The 16,611-nt window shown below is 41.0% G+C and overlaps 1 protein-coding gene across 1 annotated transcript in view; it reads left to right on the forward strand.

Moving 5' to 3' along the window:
- cox10 (cytochrome c oxidase assembly factor heme A:farnesyltransferase COX10) overlaps positions 1-13,103 on the forward strand; it is a 33,658-nt gene extending 20,555 nt beyond the window's left edge. The window contains exons 5-7 of the mRNA XM_082543923.1: positions 5,477-5,547; positions 9,328-9,560; positions 12,058-13,103. Of these exons, the coding sequence (XP_082400049.1) occupies positions 5,477-5,547; positions 9,328-9,560; positions 12,058-12,491 (738 nt within the window). The 3' untranslated portion in view covers positions 12,492-13,103. The remainder of the gene's footprint in view (positions 1-5,476; positions 5,548-9,327; positions 9,561-12,057) is intronic.
- The last annotated feature ends 3,508 nt before the right edge of the window (positions 13,104-16,611 follow it).

The following is a 16,611-nucleotide window of genomic DNA, read 5'->3' on the forward strand; positions in this document are numbered from 1 at the left end:
CCTGCATTTCCTTTCTTTCTTTCTTTTTGTTAAAGTTGCAGCACTCCATCCTTCTTCATGCTCCAGGCACTGAGTACAGCATGCCTCTGCCCTGCAGTAAGATTTCCCAGATCCTGCCCATATCTTCACAGGCAACGGGACTGATTATCGGCAGGGCAGAGGTAATGCAGCTCTGCCCGGCATTAATTGGCTGATTAACATGGGGACAGTTTAGCGCTTCACTGTCCCACACTCGGCCCATTAATCAAGAGGGATGCTGTGCCAGCTGAACCGCTGCCAACAGCTCCACACAGACCACTATAAAGAGAGCTGGAAGAGGTGTGGGTTCAGCACACAGCTGAAAGGGAGACGTGATCCACGCTTTGGCCAGACAGAGTACTGCAGTCTTTAAAGTGGTGCGTGGGAAGAGACTACGCTATACAGCAGCACTGAGTGCGGCTGGATTTCAGAAAGCTAAGAATTATGGGATGTTTCATTTCAGGTAGTTGCATGCTGTTAGAAGGCTAAAGCTAATAGTCTAATTCTGAACACATACGTGTAACGAGGGAAAGCAATCAGAGCTTTTTGTTTTTAATCAGACAAGCTCGTCTAGCGCCATTGATCACATGAAGAGCCTCAGACACATCTGCCAGCTGTTCATATGCAGCATTCCAGACTCCGGAAGACATTTTTATCTTTCCCTTTCACTGCAGATAGTGTGATCTAAATACTGCTATATACAGAAATGGAGTAAGGGAGATGCCCTAAGGTGACGCAAATATTAAAAGTGCTGCGCTTCTCAAGCAGTTTTTTTTTTTTTTTTTTTAGCATTAAAGAAAATCCTGCATTTACATTTTCTGGAAACAAATCTTTTCTCTAGCTGAACATGTGTAGCTGAATTCATATTAGGACAGTTGTCTCTTGTGGTGTGTCTCCTTTGCCACCTCGGGCTGTGGCTCAGGAAGTAGAGCAGGTTATCTACTAATCGGAAGGTTGGTGGTTTGATCTTTGGCTGATGCAGTCTGCATGCATAAAGTATCCTTGGGCAAGACACTGAACTCCAAGTATGAATGTGTGTGAATGTTGGAAAGAAAGCGCTTAGATAGAAGTGCTTGTGTGAATGGTGAATGGCATGTTGTATAAAGCACTTGGAGTGCTCAAGTAGAGTAGAAAAGTGCTATATAGAGGAATCATTTCATTTACCTTTTTTTTCCAACCACTTATAAACCACCAACAACCCATCTGTATCGAGGCTTTGCTGTCCTCACAGACATTCACAAAAGGCTCATCTTTGCAGTACTAATAAGTACTTTGGCAGTGTATAACAGGTTTTTCAGGGAAGCAGTGTAAAATTAGAGCATTACTCAAATAGTTCCAAGCCACTTTATTTGCCTCTCAGTTGCATTTTTTGTGACAGCACAGCTCATTCGCTAGAAGTGGAAACCCCTTGAAATAACCTTGATCTTCCATACCATTGTTTAGTGTTGTGACTAGTCAGGTCGCATGCCCTGTCTGCTTTTTTTCTTTTCTTTCATTTGACTTCCAAACATCACGAACGTCTGCCAGAAACATTGAATTGACTTCTGAGGAAAGCTTAATCTATGTAAATCTTTGGCTGCTTGTTTGTCAAGTGGCTGATCAGAGACAGTTCACAGTTGGTGCTGAAAGGGCTTTTAAAAGCTCTGATGCTTTTCTCTTCTTTTTTTTTAAAAGTAGACTTGGCTCGCATGCAGCGGAGCACCACCCACCCCTGTGGATGTTTGACTCTGCTATTCAACTGCAGTGCGCAAACAGGTGACAGTCTTGATAAGTGATGACTTGCGATTGTTGGGCTTACCCGTGCACCTGGGTTTTTTTCGCCAGAACAAGAGAGGGAGACGCTGTTGATGGCCAGCTGATGTTTCTGTGAGCCAAAGCCATACAGCTGCTTAGTTGTGTCTTTTCGCCCTGTGTCTGTGTTTAGGCACACTTTTGCCTCCGGAGTAAACAGAGTGTACTTACTGTAGCACTCCTCTCTTAACCATCGCTGCACTTCCTATTGTTGTTTTTGCTTTCAGATCAGAGATGTGTAAGCGGTCAGTTAACATCTAAATTTGTCTTCTGTTGTTCATTCTTCTTAATTGTTTTACAGGCCAACTTCATGAAAGGATTTTTTTTTGCACATTTTGTTAAAATATGGCCTTAAATTATGCTGCCTGAGTGTTTAAATTACAGTCATCAAACAGATACACTTCTGCACAAGAATAGGAAATGCCTCCCCCAAGCCTGTTATCAATTGAGCCCTGGTGGTTGGCGGTGGATCACGTTCTGTCTTTGATAGCTCAAAGGATCTGGCAGCTGAACACCCCCTCTCCTTTGCCTTTTTTCTCTTTGGTCTCTCCTGCTCTCCATCCTCATCGTCTGGCAGATAATTGTCCCTACAGTTAGGGGTTTTGTGTGTGCGTGTGCGTTCATAATTGAAAGCAGCACTCATGTCCATAGCTTCCGGTCCTACACCAGTCTTTTATTGTATATCCCTAAGCTGATCCATAGGGTTGGAAATGTTGTCAGTTTAGTCATTTCTTTAGCTGGAGCTAAAGATGCAGTTTGTTTGTTGCAGCTACGCAGATTATTATAAATGGCCTATTTTCCTACACTGTTCAGCATTGTCAGGAAATGAATGATGAGTGAACAGTGGCGCTCTTAAAATAAACAGAAACCATCCGTTTCAATTAGACGTCATAGTGTATCAGTGAGTGATGTGATCAGAGCTGCATGAGGTTAAAAACAAACAAAAAAATCCCCCAAAAACTCAAAGATCTGTTTATATCTTCTTCTGAGGCTTTGTCCACATGCATCACAGCTCAAAATGTACTTTATGCATTAGCATATTGCTCATACCAAAAATAAAAAGAGGCTGTCAAAGTCCTTTCCAAACCTTGTCACAACAATCAACACTCTTCTTTTCACTTTTTTTTTTTTTTTTAATCTGGGGGGCATACATTTTTATTCAAAGCAGGGTATTTTTATATATCTCGCCACTAAACACATTTTTATTTTTAAATATAAACCCTACTCTGGTCTTAAAGTGGAGTTTGAAACGGTTTCTAAATGCTATAACCGTCATCCACAGTCAGTTAATTACACAATCAAGGTCTCGGTGTAGTTGAAGACCTGTCAACAATTACAAATCATTACAAACTCGGGACCTACCTGTAGCAGCACACGCGCACACACACAAAACACAACTGGCCCAGTTATTTTAATGCCACCACTGTAACACATGGCGATGTTGGGCGGAAATAATGACATGGGTTGTGAAGGCCGCTAATGCGAACCAGATGAGGCAATTCGACTTAAAAGGCAGAGAGGGAGGAACACGAGCAGGACTGGACAAACTGTGAAATGACAACACGGCTCACGGAACAGGATCGGCCGCGTGACATTTACGTATCAGTCTCTGCAAATGCGCACGACAGCATGATCCAAGCAACGGGAGAGAGATAATTTACTTCACTTCATATGTACAGTACAGGTGTGTTGTTACGCCTGTGGCTGAACAAAAGACAGTCCTGTTGTGCACAGAATTTGTGCTTTTTTTTCTTTTTTTTAAACCAAGTGGGATGATGTTATTGGAAACTAAGTGGGTCCTTTTTATGTGAGCAGTGTTGCAGTGAGCTTGGCCCTGGGCCTGCCTGAGGCCAGCTTCAGTCCTGTTATGTTCTAGCCTGGCCGCAAAGTGCATTTCTCTCTCATGCGGCCCCTGACCTGACGCATTTCCTGACCCAGGAAATAGAATTAACACCTTGGCCTGGGCCTTCGGGTCCTACAGCAGCATACGCAGCTGTGCCATAGCCTAGTACAGTCCAAAACCAAGCAGACCAGTAAAGCTGAAACAAAGATGGAAAACAGAAGACAGAAGTTTTCTTTTGAGTGCATGAAGATGGATTATTATTAATTATAGGCTCAGTTTCCCAGACATGGATTAAGCATAGTCCAAGTCCCTTTTTTTTGAGTTTCAGACTAGGCCTAATCCAAGTGTAAGAAACTTGTTCTTGACTGTTAAACGTTTTTATTGGACAGTTTTATTGCATTGCAATTTTAGCAGTAACTGCATCCAAATAAGGAGCTAAACTTTACCCTCAGTTCCAGTTTTGTTCTTTTATCTTGAGATGGGATGTAAAATTGTGACTAAAGAATAGCTGTATCATGTGCAAACAGGCGAAATTAAGTACTTGTATTATATTGTACTATTTGACATGTGTGTAGCATTTCGCAGCCCTCATCTGAATGGCTTAGTGTGCCTCCCAACACCAAACATAGTGCAAACTGATGTAAGGGGACCACAAAGATGTTTGATCTTTCCATCAGTGTTTTTTACTCCAAATTACAGTCGTCTATTATGAGAGATCTTCTGTATCAGAGATTGATGGTGTGGCCCACTCACTAATGATATTAGAAAAGAAAATCTATATGATACCAAGGGTGGCACATTCCTCCAATGTTTTTTATGATATGATTTTAATGACTGCAGTAAATTTGGTAACTGGGGTTTAAGATGAGAAAAGTGGATTATCTGTTTATTAGATATTTTATGTGAAACATATATCAGGAGAGATGGACGTCGATATTCCATAGTTCACATGCTTTATCTGCTTTTTTCGTTAGTCAGATGCTTTATCAGACAAGAAACACACACGTATGTTCATTTTCTCACTTGCACACAGATACGCGCACACACAGATTAGCCAGTTCCTGCATTTAAGCACCCCATATGTTTGCGTTTTAGTCACACATTGCCAATCTCATGGGAGCACTTTGAAGCTTACTCCTCCAGAGCAGATCATAAAACGGGAGTATAAGTAGTTTTTCACATAGTTGTATCCCAGAACACTCCCACCACTACCACCTCCCACCCAACAGCTAGCTCACTGCCTCCACCTTCCACCTCCAGTCCATTTACTCTTAAAATGCAGTGTGAGCTTTCGATTCAGAGAGTTGCTATGACCGTACATAAAGCGTGTCCCATCATATCGGTTCTGTTCCTATGCTGCAGTAGAAAGGCTGACATTGGCAGTAACAGTGAAAGTCTCCCATGTTTGCTCTATGAGGCACACTATATTATGTACATTTCTGTGAAAGCTTAACCAGTATGGGGTTTAGGCTTTTTTTTTTTCTCCTTTTTGCATCTGCATAATGTTTGAATTAAAAAACAAATAAAAACATGTTTGTCTGGGTCTCAGCCCAACCTTTGCATCTCAACAATATATTGAAAACTCATTTTAATTTGACAAACTGCATCTTTTGAATTGCAGTGTAGAAAGTGTGCAAGAATTTACCTTAAACATTTTGCAAAAGTTCTCATTTCATAGACTGATAAATATTCTCCGCTGCATGCCGTACAGAAGATAATGTCTCACAGGACAGCTCCTCCTTGTTTCTTCTTGTCTGGTGTCTTGTATCTGGAACTTGACTGTCACTTTCCTGCACTAACCCACTTGTTCTTCTGTCTCCACAGTACTTCGAGGTGCCCTTTGACTCCAACATGAACAGAACAAAGAACCGTCCGCTCGTCAGAGGACAGATCAGGTAATATTTTCCTTCCTGCATATTAAACACTGTATGATTGATTTGGTATAGAACTACCATCGGTACGTTTTATCCTTTTAGAAAGACTGTAAAACAAATTGCCAGAGAATGCACATGAGGAGTGAAGTGCACCAGCTTCACCACGAGTTTGGGTTGAGTTTAGTGCAGCGACACTGTGTGACAGCTGCTCAGCCACCCTGACTAACTCTTGTACATCTCACTGGGTGAAAGACAAAGTGTGTTACTGTTTTCTTGCTCACTGACCTGATCCTTACCTTGTGCCTTAGCTGGATACTTTTCCTGGGGTGAAACGTGATCTAGCAGCTTGTGATGTCAGAGCCTCTGCGCACTTGCAGGCGATATGATGATTACTGCTTAAATAAAACAGTAGCACATATTAATTTACACCTTTCAGTTCCAGCTTTCCTTTTTGAGTTATTGTGGTGTTGAACCAGAGCAATAGCTGTTATGTAGAGGGACCTTAGCTGCCAGGAAGAGAAATGCATGCCAGCACTGATGAGCCTCTGCTCTCCACCTGTCAGGTGTAATTTGAACTTGTCAGCAGGTTGGAAAGGAGGGTGATGAGGTTGAGATGAGGTGTAGGTTACCTAACCACCCTCACTGTGCTACCTCTGCTCTTTAGATGTCAGATAACCTCTGTTTTGGTGCTCAGTGAACTATGTGGATTGCCACGCTCCTACAAATCTTACTCAGTGACTGGATATGCTGGTCTCTGCTTGCCCCTTTTGAAAGACTAGCACCTTTAAGCAGCAGGCAAACACATGGATTTTCACTGATGCATAAACCCAAACAGACTACAGGTCTTCTTCAACCATTATCATTGCCAGGAAATTGCCTCATTTGCCGTTCATTCTTACAGGATGAACAGCTCCCCGAGAAATAAAGCAACCTGTTGATGTGCAGCTCTCTAAATATAGACTGAATGTCCACACGATCTTTTTTTTTTGTTTAACTAAAGATTCTGTTAGTACCATGACTGGTTCTTCACCCACACCACAGCTATCTCATCCCAGTTTAAGGAATTCTCCATTGACATGCTGTTTAAAAGTGTACTGGTGCTGCTGAGGTGGTTATTGGAAGTGCTCTCCCTCTGTCTAAACACAGCCTCTCTTCTCTGGCTTTTAGCCTTCGTTTGACAAGAGGAGGTGTACGTCTGTCTCTGAGATTCACAAAATAGCTGCATCTCTTGCTCATTGTTTCTAGCACGTCTCCCTTCTCCTCATTCACACATACAATCTCGTGTGGAGACAGAGAGCAGATTGCAGGCCGGACTGTCCTGTCAAACAAGCCATCAGGAAGCCACATTTTACACATCTCTGTGTTGCCTTTAGGAAAGCGCTTTGTATGAGTTAAATTGTGTTACCCAGCTTTGTTTGTCCTTACTGCAAAACCTGCTCCGCCTAGTGTGATGTCAGTGTTGGATGTAGTTTGTTGTGTTACATCAGGACAATACTAGTATATCATCTTTCCCACCTTTTTTTTTTCTTTTTGGAAATGTGAATGACAGTCACCCTCTCTTAGTTGTGGTCTTGTCAAATTTGAGGCTTCCAGATGTGGTGAGGCAGTAGATCATTTTGAGTATCTCTAAGGAGAGCAATTCAGATTGCAACTGTTACAACCAGAGTTGGTTACAGTGTGGAAATCAGCACATACTTAAGTCAGAGTGGGATTTCAGAGTTTCAAAGTTCAAAGTTTTAATGGATCTGAGACTACTTATTTATTTATTTATTTATTTAGGACAGTGCATGTTAATGAACATAAATGTAAAAAAAAATTACATGAATGCAAAGATACCAGATTATAGCCAAGGGCTAATTTCCATCTGTTGTCCTTAAGCATAAAAAATAGACATAATAATTCATAAAAATTCATCATTCATTCATAATAAAAACTCCATCACCAAACTTACACATACACACCATTCTGTTCCCAAATAAAACATTAAAACTATACAACTCATACATGATCACACACTTGATTTGTCCATAACCAGTTTTTAACCTTTGCCTTAAACAAATTGAGTGTAGAGCATTCTCTAATGGGTTGAGGAAGACTGTTCCACAGATGGCCTCCCTTAACAGAGAGGACGTTCTGCCCAAATGCTGTCCGTCTGTGGGGTATAAACAAGTCTCCTCGGATTGAAGCTCGAGTGGTCCTGTCTGAGCTTTCTTTATGCCTAATGAACTGCTTTAGTGGTGGTGGAGCAAGGGAGTGTAAAACTTTATATATTAAACACACTCTTTTAAGTTTCACTAAGTTATTGAAGTTCAGTAATTTATGTTTTTTTAACACATGACAGTGGTGGTGGGAAGTCTGTTTTTTGTCAAGTATTTTTAAACTTCTTTTATAAATGTTTTCAATAGTTTTAAGTGTTGTTGGACAAGCAAGTGACCAGGACGTCAAACAATACTTACTAGCTTTTATAAAGCCATCAATGCATCTCAGTTTTACCAACAGATTTTATCAAACAACTATTTCAGTAACGTGAACTAAACTTTGAGTAATTTAATCATATTTACAGAACAGTATACAGTATTACATTTATTTAAATGCTAGTAAAATGCAAGGTAACTGAAGCGTAGTCACCCTCAGTGCTTTTTCAACTAAATATTCAGTTTTTGTGTGTAAATTTCAACAAAACGAGTAAGAAAAACAGGTTTTGAATGTTTTCTTGAGATTTTTGTGGCAGATTTCATGTCAGTGGATCAGTAGGCTGTTTTTAGTAATATGTGAGTGGTGTTGAGTCTTAGAAGGTTCCATAAATCTGTATTCAGTTTCCAGTTTTACACCAGCCCCTCAAGCCGCTTTATTTCTGGTCAGGCTTGAATAGAGAAGGTTTGCTTTCCACAGTTTACTTTGCGCTCTCTGACCGTTTGAGTGCTTCACAGATTACAGGGCTTTAAGTAGATTCATCTTGTTTCTTCAACCTTATGGGTGTTTTACATTTGGATCCATGACCTTGATTGTGGTCTAACCAAAAGGAAACCTGTTGGGCTTTCTGTATTGACATTAAGAGCCTGACGTTATGACTGCGGCTGTGTCGAGCTGTAAGCAAAGGACACTAAACCCACCTCAGGCCATGTGACGCACTCCCTTCCCTGACCCCCACTGAGCCAGCCCAGAGCCAGGCTGTCAGCTGCCCAAAGCCAGCCTGCACGGCCCCATCTCAGCCCACATAAAAAAGACATAACACCACTAATCACATTAATGCTCCAATCCCCCTGTATGGCCACACCACCAAAATAAAAGCCCCGTTTGCTTTCTGAAGAAAAAGGCCTGCGTTTGGTCAAGATTTTAATCTCCTCCCTCTTTAATTTATGAAGCATTTACTGGTGAATTTGAACCAGACGTTGCCATCGCTGCTTTCAGTTAAAGATGAGGGGTGAAGGAAGAGGAGGAGGAAGCCTTCATCCAGCTAAAAGCCTGAGCCACAGTGGTTTCCTTCAGCTAGTTTTGATCTCTGGTGCGTGCACATGCTCTTCATCTTGCGGCGCTACTTTTATCCCTGACAAACTCTTATCAGATGAGTGTCCTCCATGCCTCCTGTTTTGAGACTCAGCCATGCTCGGCTGCTGACTGCTGGCCCCCACGGGTCTGCGTGTGTCTGTACTGAACATTTGAAGCTATTATTGTCTTATCTGGTGTCTGTTAGAAAGACTTAGGAAACATTATCAGCACACTGTTCCCATGCTTTCACCTGAGCTTTGTATAGTCGATATAGCTGACTCCCTCTCTGTTTGTCTCCCTTCCTTATATCAGCCCCCTCCACGCAGTGTCCTTTGCTCTGGCCTGTGGAGTGCCAGGAGTCGCTCTGCTCACGCTGGCAGTAAACCCCTTGACAGGCTTCCTGGGCGCCCTCAACATCTTTCTCTACACCTGTTGCTACACACCGCTCAAGAGACTCAGCATCACCAACACGTGGGTGGGTGCCGTTGTGGGGGCGATACCTCCTGTGATGGGCTGGACTGCGGCCACAGGTTGTCTGGAGCCAGGTATGCATGTAGCATTGTACTGTTCTGAGCTTCTTACATATTTACCCTTCTTAAATAACACCCATATTATCATTTTTAAGGTGCTGTTATTACAACCTTTCCCATAGGTGTTCAGTTGGGGTGAAATCTGGAGACTCCAGAAGAAGCCCAGAAAATATGATTCACATAGTTGTAATATTCAAAATTACACTGTTATGTCCCCGAATGAAGGGACGCGTTGCAAGCCTGGTAGAGACCACTCCTCTCTGCAGATATTTCATCACGTATTGATTTGTCGTCCGACATGCTCTAACAGCATAAGCGAGTCTTCTGATCCCGTCACTTAGTCGAGGTCAAAGGTCGCATCTATATTTTTGATACTAGTGTAGACATTTTAAAGTTAGTTGTAGGAAAACCTGCAGCTTGAATAGATTTATCAAACACAGATGCCAAATATCTGCTGCACACACAGCTCTTCAAATGTGATTTCGATTTACTGCAGATCTCTGCTCTATATCATTGTAAATCAAATATGTTCTGGTTTTAGACAGCTGAACAGGATGGAACAAGTCACTTGAAAACATCTCAAGTATAATGCCGCCCCCCAATTATGGGACATTTGATATAACTAAATAATTAATCGAGGAATTATTAAAAGATTAATTGCAGGCTTACTGCACAATGAAACCCATACTGCGCCTCAGTATTACTGTCATAACGTCACTGTTCACTTTTCACTCGTGCCAAACTGTGATGCGATACAAACCCAGCATGTTATTCCAAACTAAAGGCGCGTGCTGTTTCGTGTCTTCAGCCAGTCTGTAGGAAAAAAGGCTGCATATACAGTACACAGACATGGCTTCCCGGACTGCCGTCTTCTAAGTTTTTTAGTCGTGACAAAATTATAGCTTCACTTACATCCATTTAAACCAGAATGCCCCAAAACAACAGATTTGAGCTTCTGAAATATAGCTTTTTGCTAGTTTTCCTTCATAATACTAATAACATTACATGAACTACATAAATCTTGATGAAAATAATTATTTGTTGCAGTAGGTAATTTGATCATGTGGCTGTGCTCTTGTGCTAACTTATTTTAGTGTGAGACCGGGCCTGATTTTAAAGCACATAAAGCTCGATTTACATAATGCCCAGGGCCCCTGTAGCATTATTAGTGCTTTTGTTCGTGTGGAGTTTAAATGCAAAGTGTCAAATGAATTCGGTATTAAATGAAGATGTTGGAAAGATGGAACCCGAGCAGGTTATTCAGCATGTTTGGTGACACATCAAGTGTTCGGTTATGACATCTTTGTGAGATGTGGTGTTATGTTGCTGCTCTGTTGTCTTAGAAATGTTCGTCTTCACATTTGTTCTACTTATTGGGGGTTTTTTCTGTCTTTTTACTTTTAGTTTGAAGTAATTCATCATGAAGTAATAAATAGGCCAGAGTTATTTAAGGGGTTACGTGACCTCTCAAAGTAAAGTGCACTCATTTCCGTTCATAGTCATACCAAAGGTGTGTTGCTCTCTTTTATCACGGGACTTAACCTCATAGAGAGAATTTGTATTGTACTGTGTTTTGTGCTGAGAAAGCACAAAGACCCACAGGTCTGTTTTTTTATGTTTTTATTTTTATTTTTTTAAACACTTGTGCAGGATGTAAAATACAAGCCACTGCCGCTAAAACAAAGTCTTGTGGCGAGGGAATTAGATCAAGTATTTTCCCTTCCTGTCAGTTTGTGCACTTCTTCTTCTGGTTTGACTCACTAATTATGACGAAATGGAATAATACTTATGAGAAAAGCTGCCTCTAAGCAGAAAAAGAAACCACTTTTTTTCTCTTTTATTAACCGTTAGCTTCGTTTCTGTTTTAGACGTAGGCCTGAATGTTTGTTTTCTTGTAAATGAGAATTGTATTTATTTATTTATATATTTTAAGCAAAAGCCATTAAAAAATAATACAGTACTGGTTTGGACCCATTTTTGCTTTTAGGCCTTTAGACATGCTCAGCAATAATACTAAGGTAGGCCATAGCATTTAAACTATTCTCACTTAGTAGTAAAGGGGTTCAAAGTGTGCCAAGCAAATATCCCCACACCATGACACCACCACCACCACCAGTCTAGCTGAAATAAGGGCGGATTTATGCTTTCATTCCAAATTGTGACCCAATCATCTAAATGTCACAACAGTAATTGGGACTCATCAGACCAGGCAACATTTTCCGGTCTTCTGATGTCCAGTTTTGATGAGCCCGTTTGAACTGTAGTCTCAGTTTCCGGTTCTTAGCTGACAGGAGTAGCACCCGGTGTTTTGGAAGTACATTTAGGTGTACCTAATAAAGTGCATGGAAGTACTGTCTCTTATTGCTTTTTTAAGATTAAAAATAGGTGGTTTTATTTTACACCTTGACCACAATTGAGTAATCTGAGTGTGAATTAAATAAGCACCGCATCAGTTAAACATTCATGTCTCTCTCACCCCCCCCCCCCCCCCCCCCCCCATCACTCCGTCTAGGTGCTTTGTTGCTGGGTGGTTTCCTGTACAGCTGGCAGTTTCCCCACTTCAACGCCCTCAGCTGGAACTTGAGGGAAGACTACTCCCGTGGTGGCTATCGAATGATGTCCGTCACCCACCCTGCCATGTGCAAGCGGGTGGCCCTACGGCACAGCCTCGGTCTGATCGGTCTGTCAACTTTAGCGCCCGTGCTGGATGTCACCACCTGGACCTTCCCCGTCATCTCCTTACCCATCAACCTGTACATCAGCTACCTGGCCTTCCGGTTCTACCACAAGGGAGACCGCAGCAGCGCCCGAAAGCTGTTCTTTTGCAGCCTCTGGCACCTGCCCATGCTGCTGCTGCTGGCACTCACTTGTAAAAAGTATAGCAGTAATCAGGAGGGCGCCGCTCTACCTCGGGCCTTTTTACCCCTCACATTTCCAGCCAGCTAATTTCATAGATAACCCATGACATCAAAGACAGCTGTGGGACCCTCATTTTAACCACAATACTCCTTTAGTGTCTTACTTCAGTTGGATGGGAATGTGATCGGTGCTGACTTCATATCAGGACATGAGCTGGAAGCGGTAGCTGAATTACAGAAAACACACTGAATTATTACATCAGGTTGTAATCATTTGAATGTGTGTGTACTTTATATATATATTCTGTATTTATTTATAACGGGGCCCACTAGTTGATCTCTCTTTTACATGACTGATGTTGACATACTGTAGAGTATAAATTGTACAAATGCAAAAATCAAATCATCAAACGAAATGTTTTATTTTCAGTCAGTGTGTATAAAAACAGGACGAATCAAAGTTTATCCGGCAGCTGCAGCATAGCAGTTATGTCGATTTTTGCTCGACTTTCACTTGATCCCTGATACTTGACGGTTAATAGGCCTTGTTGCGTTTTGCTTTTACACTGATGGGTCTCGATTCGTTAACACGATGCTTTAATTCCACATGGTTTGCCTGCACCAAAACAAAGGGAAGGCTTTCACCCCTGTAAGGAACAAGGGCAAATGCTCTCTGACAATAAATACGCCATGATCGTGATTCTGTCTTTTGTGTCATCATTTACTGTGTGTTAATAACTGTGCATGCAGTTGGTTTCTCTATACATATTTAAAGAACACACACGAACTGCTAGCACACCTCGTTAGGTGTTGCTGCCTGCATGATGTGTGGATTTAGGTTTCAATTAAAGCCTTAGTGGGTATGCTCACTTTCAGAACAAATCGCCATCCCTCCAATGAGCTCCATTTAGCAGACCACCTCTGCACCTGTCAGTCAGCATGTGCTCCCCTTCCGCCTTTTACCCCTAGTTTTGGTATTTGGTTACATTTCCATCACCGCAGTCGGTGAAACAAGTGCCCCCTTCCTCTCGCTGCCATCCTCCTGCCATAAAAGGGGGCTGTAGGATTTAGCCGTGGCCGAGAGACCTGAAACGGCTCGACATCCTCGTAAAGCGCCTGACCGGATACAGAGTTTCATATCAGAGGGCTGAAGGAGAGCGATTGAGCCAGCTGCTACAGTTGGGGTGGGGTGAGGGGGCACACAACCTGTGTGGAGATTGAATGTCTTTACCAAACCTCACGGCTCAAAGTGATGGCCTGTTGTGGTTTACACGTGTTCATATAGAGATCGAGTGGTGAACCTCGCCTTGTACCATCAGGCAAGATAGTTGAAGTCTTATTGCTTTTTGTGTTATTATGTCCAGCCGTTGCTCCGAGTATAGAACAGTTTTTGAGTTTCTCTTCAGATTTAAGGTAAAAGGAAAAGAAAAATGTTTTGTTTAAATCATAGTAATTACCACTGAAAATCTAGGGAAAGTTCATTCTCAGGAGGAAATGTATAGAAGCTATTTAAAATTGCAGAAAATTAAAATAAACCTACTAGCTAGATTTTAAAAGAACTTTATTGGTTTCTCAGCAAAATTATATATGTGCCCGAGTCTTTTTTTTTTTCATTCCTGTGTGTCACCTTAAATATAATTTCAAATATTTGATTGTATCCAATAATGTAAGTTCTGTAGGGTTTAATTGCTGTAGCTTTAATGGAGGGTGGTTTTAAGGAGACTTTATTGTGGTAAAACTTACAGTAGACATAAAAAAAGAAAAGACTGTTCAAAGCAGGAGAATTAAGATGTCTAAAGCGAAGCTAGAGCAGCTCTTTAAGTATTTGATTTCCAAGGACACCACAAGCTTCTGTTAGTAATAATACTTTACATAAAAGCTGACTCCTATATTACATAATAGAGTACATAAAAGCTGACTCCTATGTTACGGGGCATTTTAAACTTTAGATTTATCACATTTACTCAAATGTAGAATGAAGAAAAACTTCAAAAAGGCTGTGTCTATTATTATTTTATAAGTCAACAATATTTTATGAGTACTCTTCTCCCTTATTTCACTCCTCTCCATGCATAAAAACATGGAGGTCTCTCTTCTTCCCCATTGCTGATATCAGCCATTAAATCATTCATGTGATTTGCCAGTTCAGCGCGAGTGGGAGCTTTCATGCCAGAGTCAACAAAGTGAAGAGCGAAATATGCATCTGTAAACAGGGGAGACTCCCTGAGCAGCAATCTGCAGTCCAGCCCGGTGCAGAAAGCTTTCATATCCAGACTGAGACTCGGATCAGAGGAGGAGGGAAACGCTGTGCAACAGCTCGGATTCCAGGACTCTTCATACTCTTCAAGCGCAGAAATCTCAGGATGAAGGATGACCTCTGGCCTCTTTTCAAAGGTTGGTTGTTACAAAACAGAATCCAAATAGCTGCATTAATCCTAAAGAAATATTTAGAGTGAAACTATACATCCAGCGCAGTAAAACTACATCCAAAAAGTCCCCGCAGGAATATGCTATTAGAGTAAAAAGTGACTCTGATGCCATGGGGAGAAAATATTCAGTAGGCTACGATAAACTCGCCGTGGAGCATCAACACAAGCAACAGGTCCTTTTACTGCAATGCCATATTTTTTTCCACCAGGAAAATTACTCATATTTATATATTTAAAAAAAATAGATCTGCTCTTAGAAATGCTCTGTTTGTGCGTCACGTTGCGGGCTCGGGATGATTATATTATCTTCAGTTCTTATTACAATTCAGGCCGTTGTTGCGACGTGGCTTTGACTCTTGCAGTCAAAACTTTAGGGGGGAAATGAATCGTGCTTGTTCGTGTGTAATAACACGCATGAAAAAGAAGGCTGCACAAATCATTAAAAAAAAAACCCACAATAGTTTATCAGTGGGTTGGCTGTTTCATAAAAGGGGCTAAAATACCGCGAGGTTTAAATCATCGATCTGTTTTGAGTCATCTCCAATCGAAAAGCACTCGGTGTCCCTGTTCTCCTCTCTTTTTCTCTAAAATGAAAATTTAATGCATGTTTCCGATACTCGATGCGTTTTATTTTCTGAGTTTGCTGAGCTTTGGAAGTTCTCAGATAAAAAAACAAAATCATAATAAAAAATAAATAAATAAAATAAAAAGCATGCCTTGGTTTGGAAGATGGCTGAACTATGACCAAAAAACCTCTCCAAACAAACTATATTTTAAAAGTTTGCCTACATTAATGCGAGGGATACTTTTTTTCAAGAATAAATTAATAAAGACACCTTCATGGCATACTTTCTTTAAAAGTAAAATAAATAAATAAACACACGAAAAAAAGATTAATAAATGCAGATTAAAATCGTGATTTTCTGCTTCTCAAGCTTTTGTCAGAAGCAGGATATTAGAATAACAAAGCCCGGGAGAGCACTCATGTTGGATTATCGAAGTATTGTTTCCTGCTTTGCATCGTTAATTAACGTGCTGAGTACTGAAAAAACTGCAAAACTAAGTTGGAGAACTAAGCAAAGTTATTGTAATGCGCGAAAAAAAATCCAATTAAGACACACGTTTAATACAAAGGAAATATACCTGGGAGTTATAGGCTAACTATTATTATTATTATTATTATTATTATTATTATTATTAGTATTATTATTATTATTGTTGTTGTTGTTGTTGTTGTTATTATTTAGTATGTCATTGTTAATAGGTTCTATTGCTCTTTATGGGGGGGGGGGAGGATTGAAATTTTTGATAATATGTACAAAATATCAACTAAATAATGAAGTAACGCTTCCTGTTTCCAGTTCTAACCGCCAGCACTGTGCCCTCCTCATTTCTTCGCATTCACTCACAGTCTGTGTCATTCAAATTATGTGGTTTGTGAACTGAGATTATTTTTGCACTGTTTATGTAGCCTATAGACATTTTTTCACCACCATTTTTTCATATTTCTGACAACATTAGCTTTGGAATTCGTAGTTGAAAAAAAAACCATTTTGAAAATAGATGGGGGAAAAAACTGTGTGAACGATGAGTGAAACATTTAAAACTTCAGCTAATTGAACTCTTTGCCCGGTGTGAAAGTTTTCCAAACTCTCAGCAGAGTCCCGCACACACGCCTCATTTCCATACCCAGGATCCCACGGCCGGACTCGCCCATGCTCCCACCTGATTGGCCCGCTTGTATCAACATAAGCCTTGCATATTTATCTCCCTCGCGGC

The sequence above is a fragment of the Aulonocara stuartgranti genome, assembly GCF_965226115.1.
Source record: "Aulonocara stuartgranti genome assembly, chromosome: 8".
Lineage (NCBI taxonomy): Eukaryota > Metazoa > Chordata > Actinopteri > Cichliformes > Cichlidae > Aulonocara > Aulonocara stuartgranti.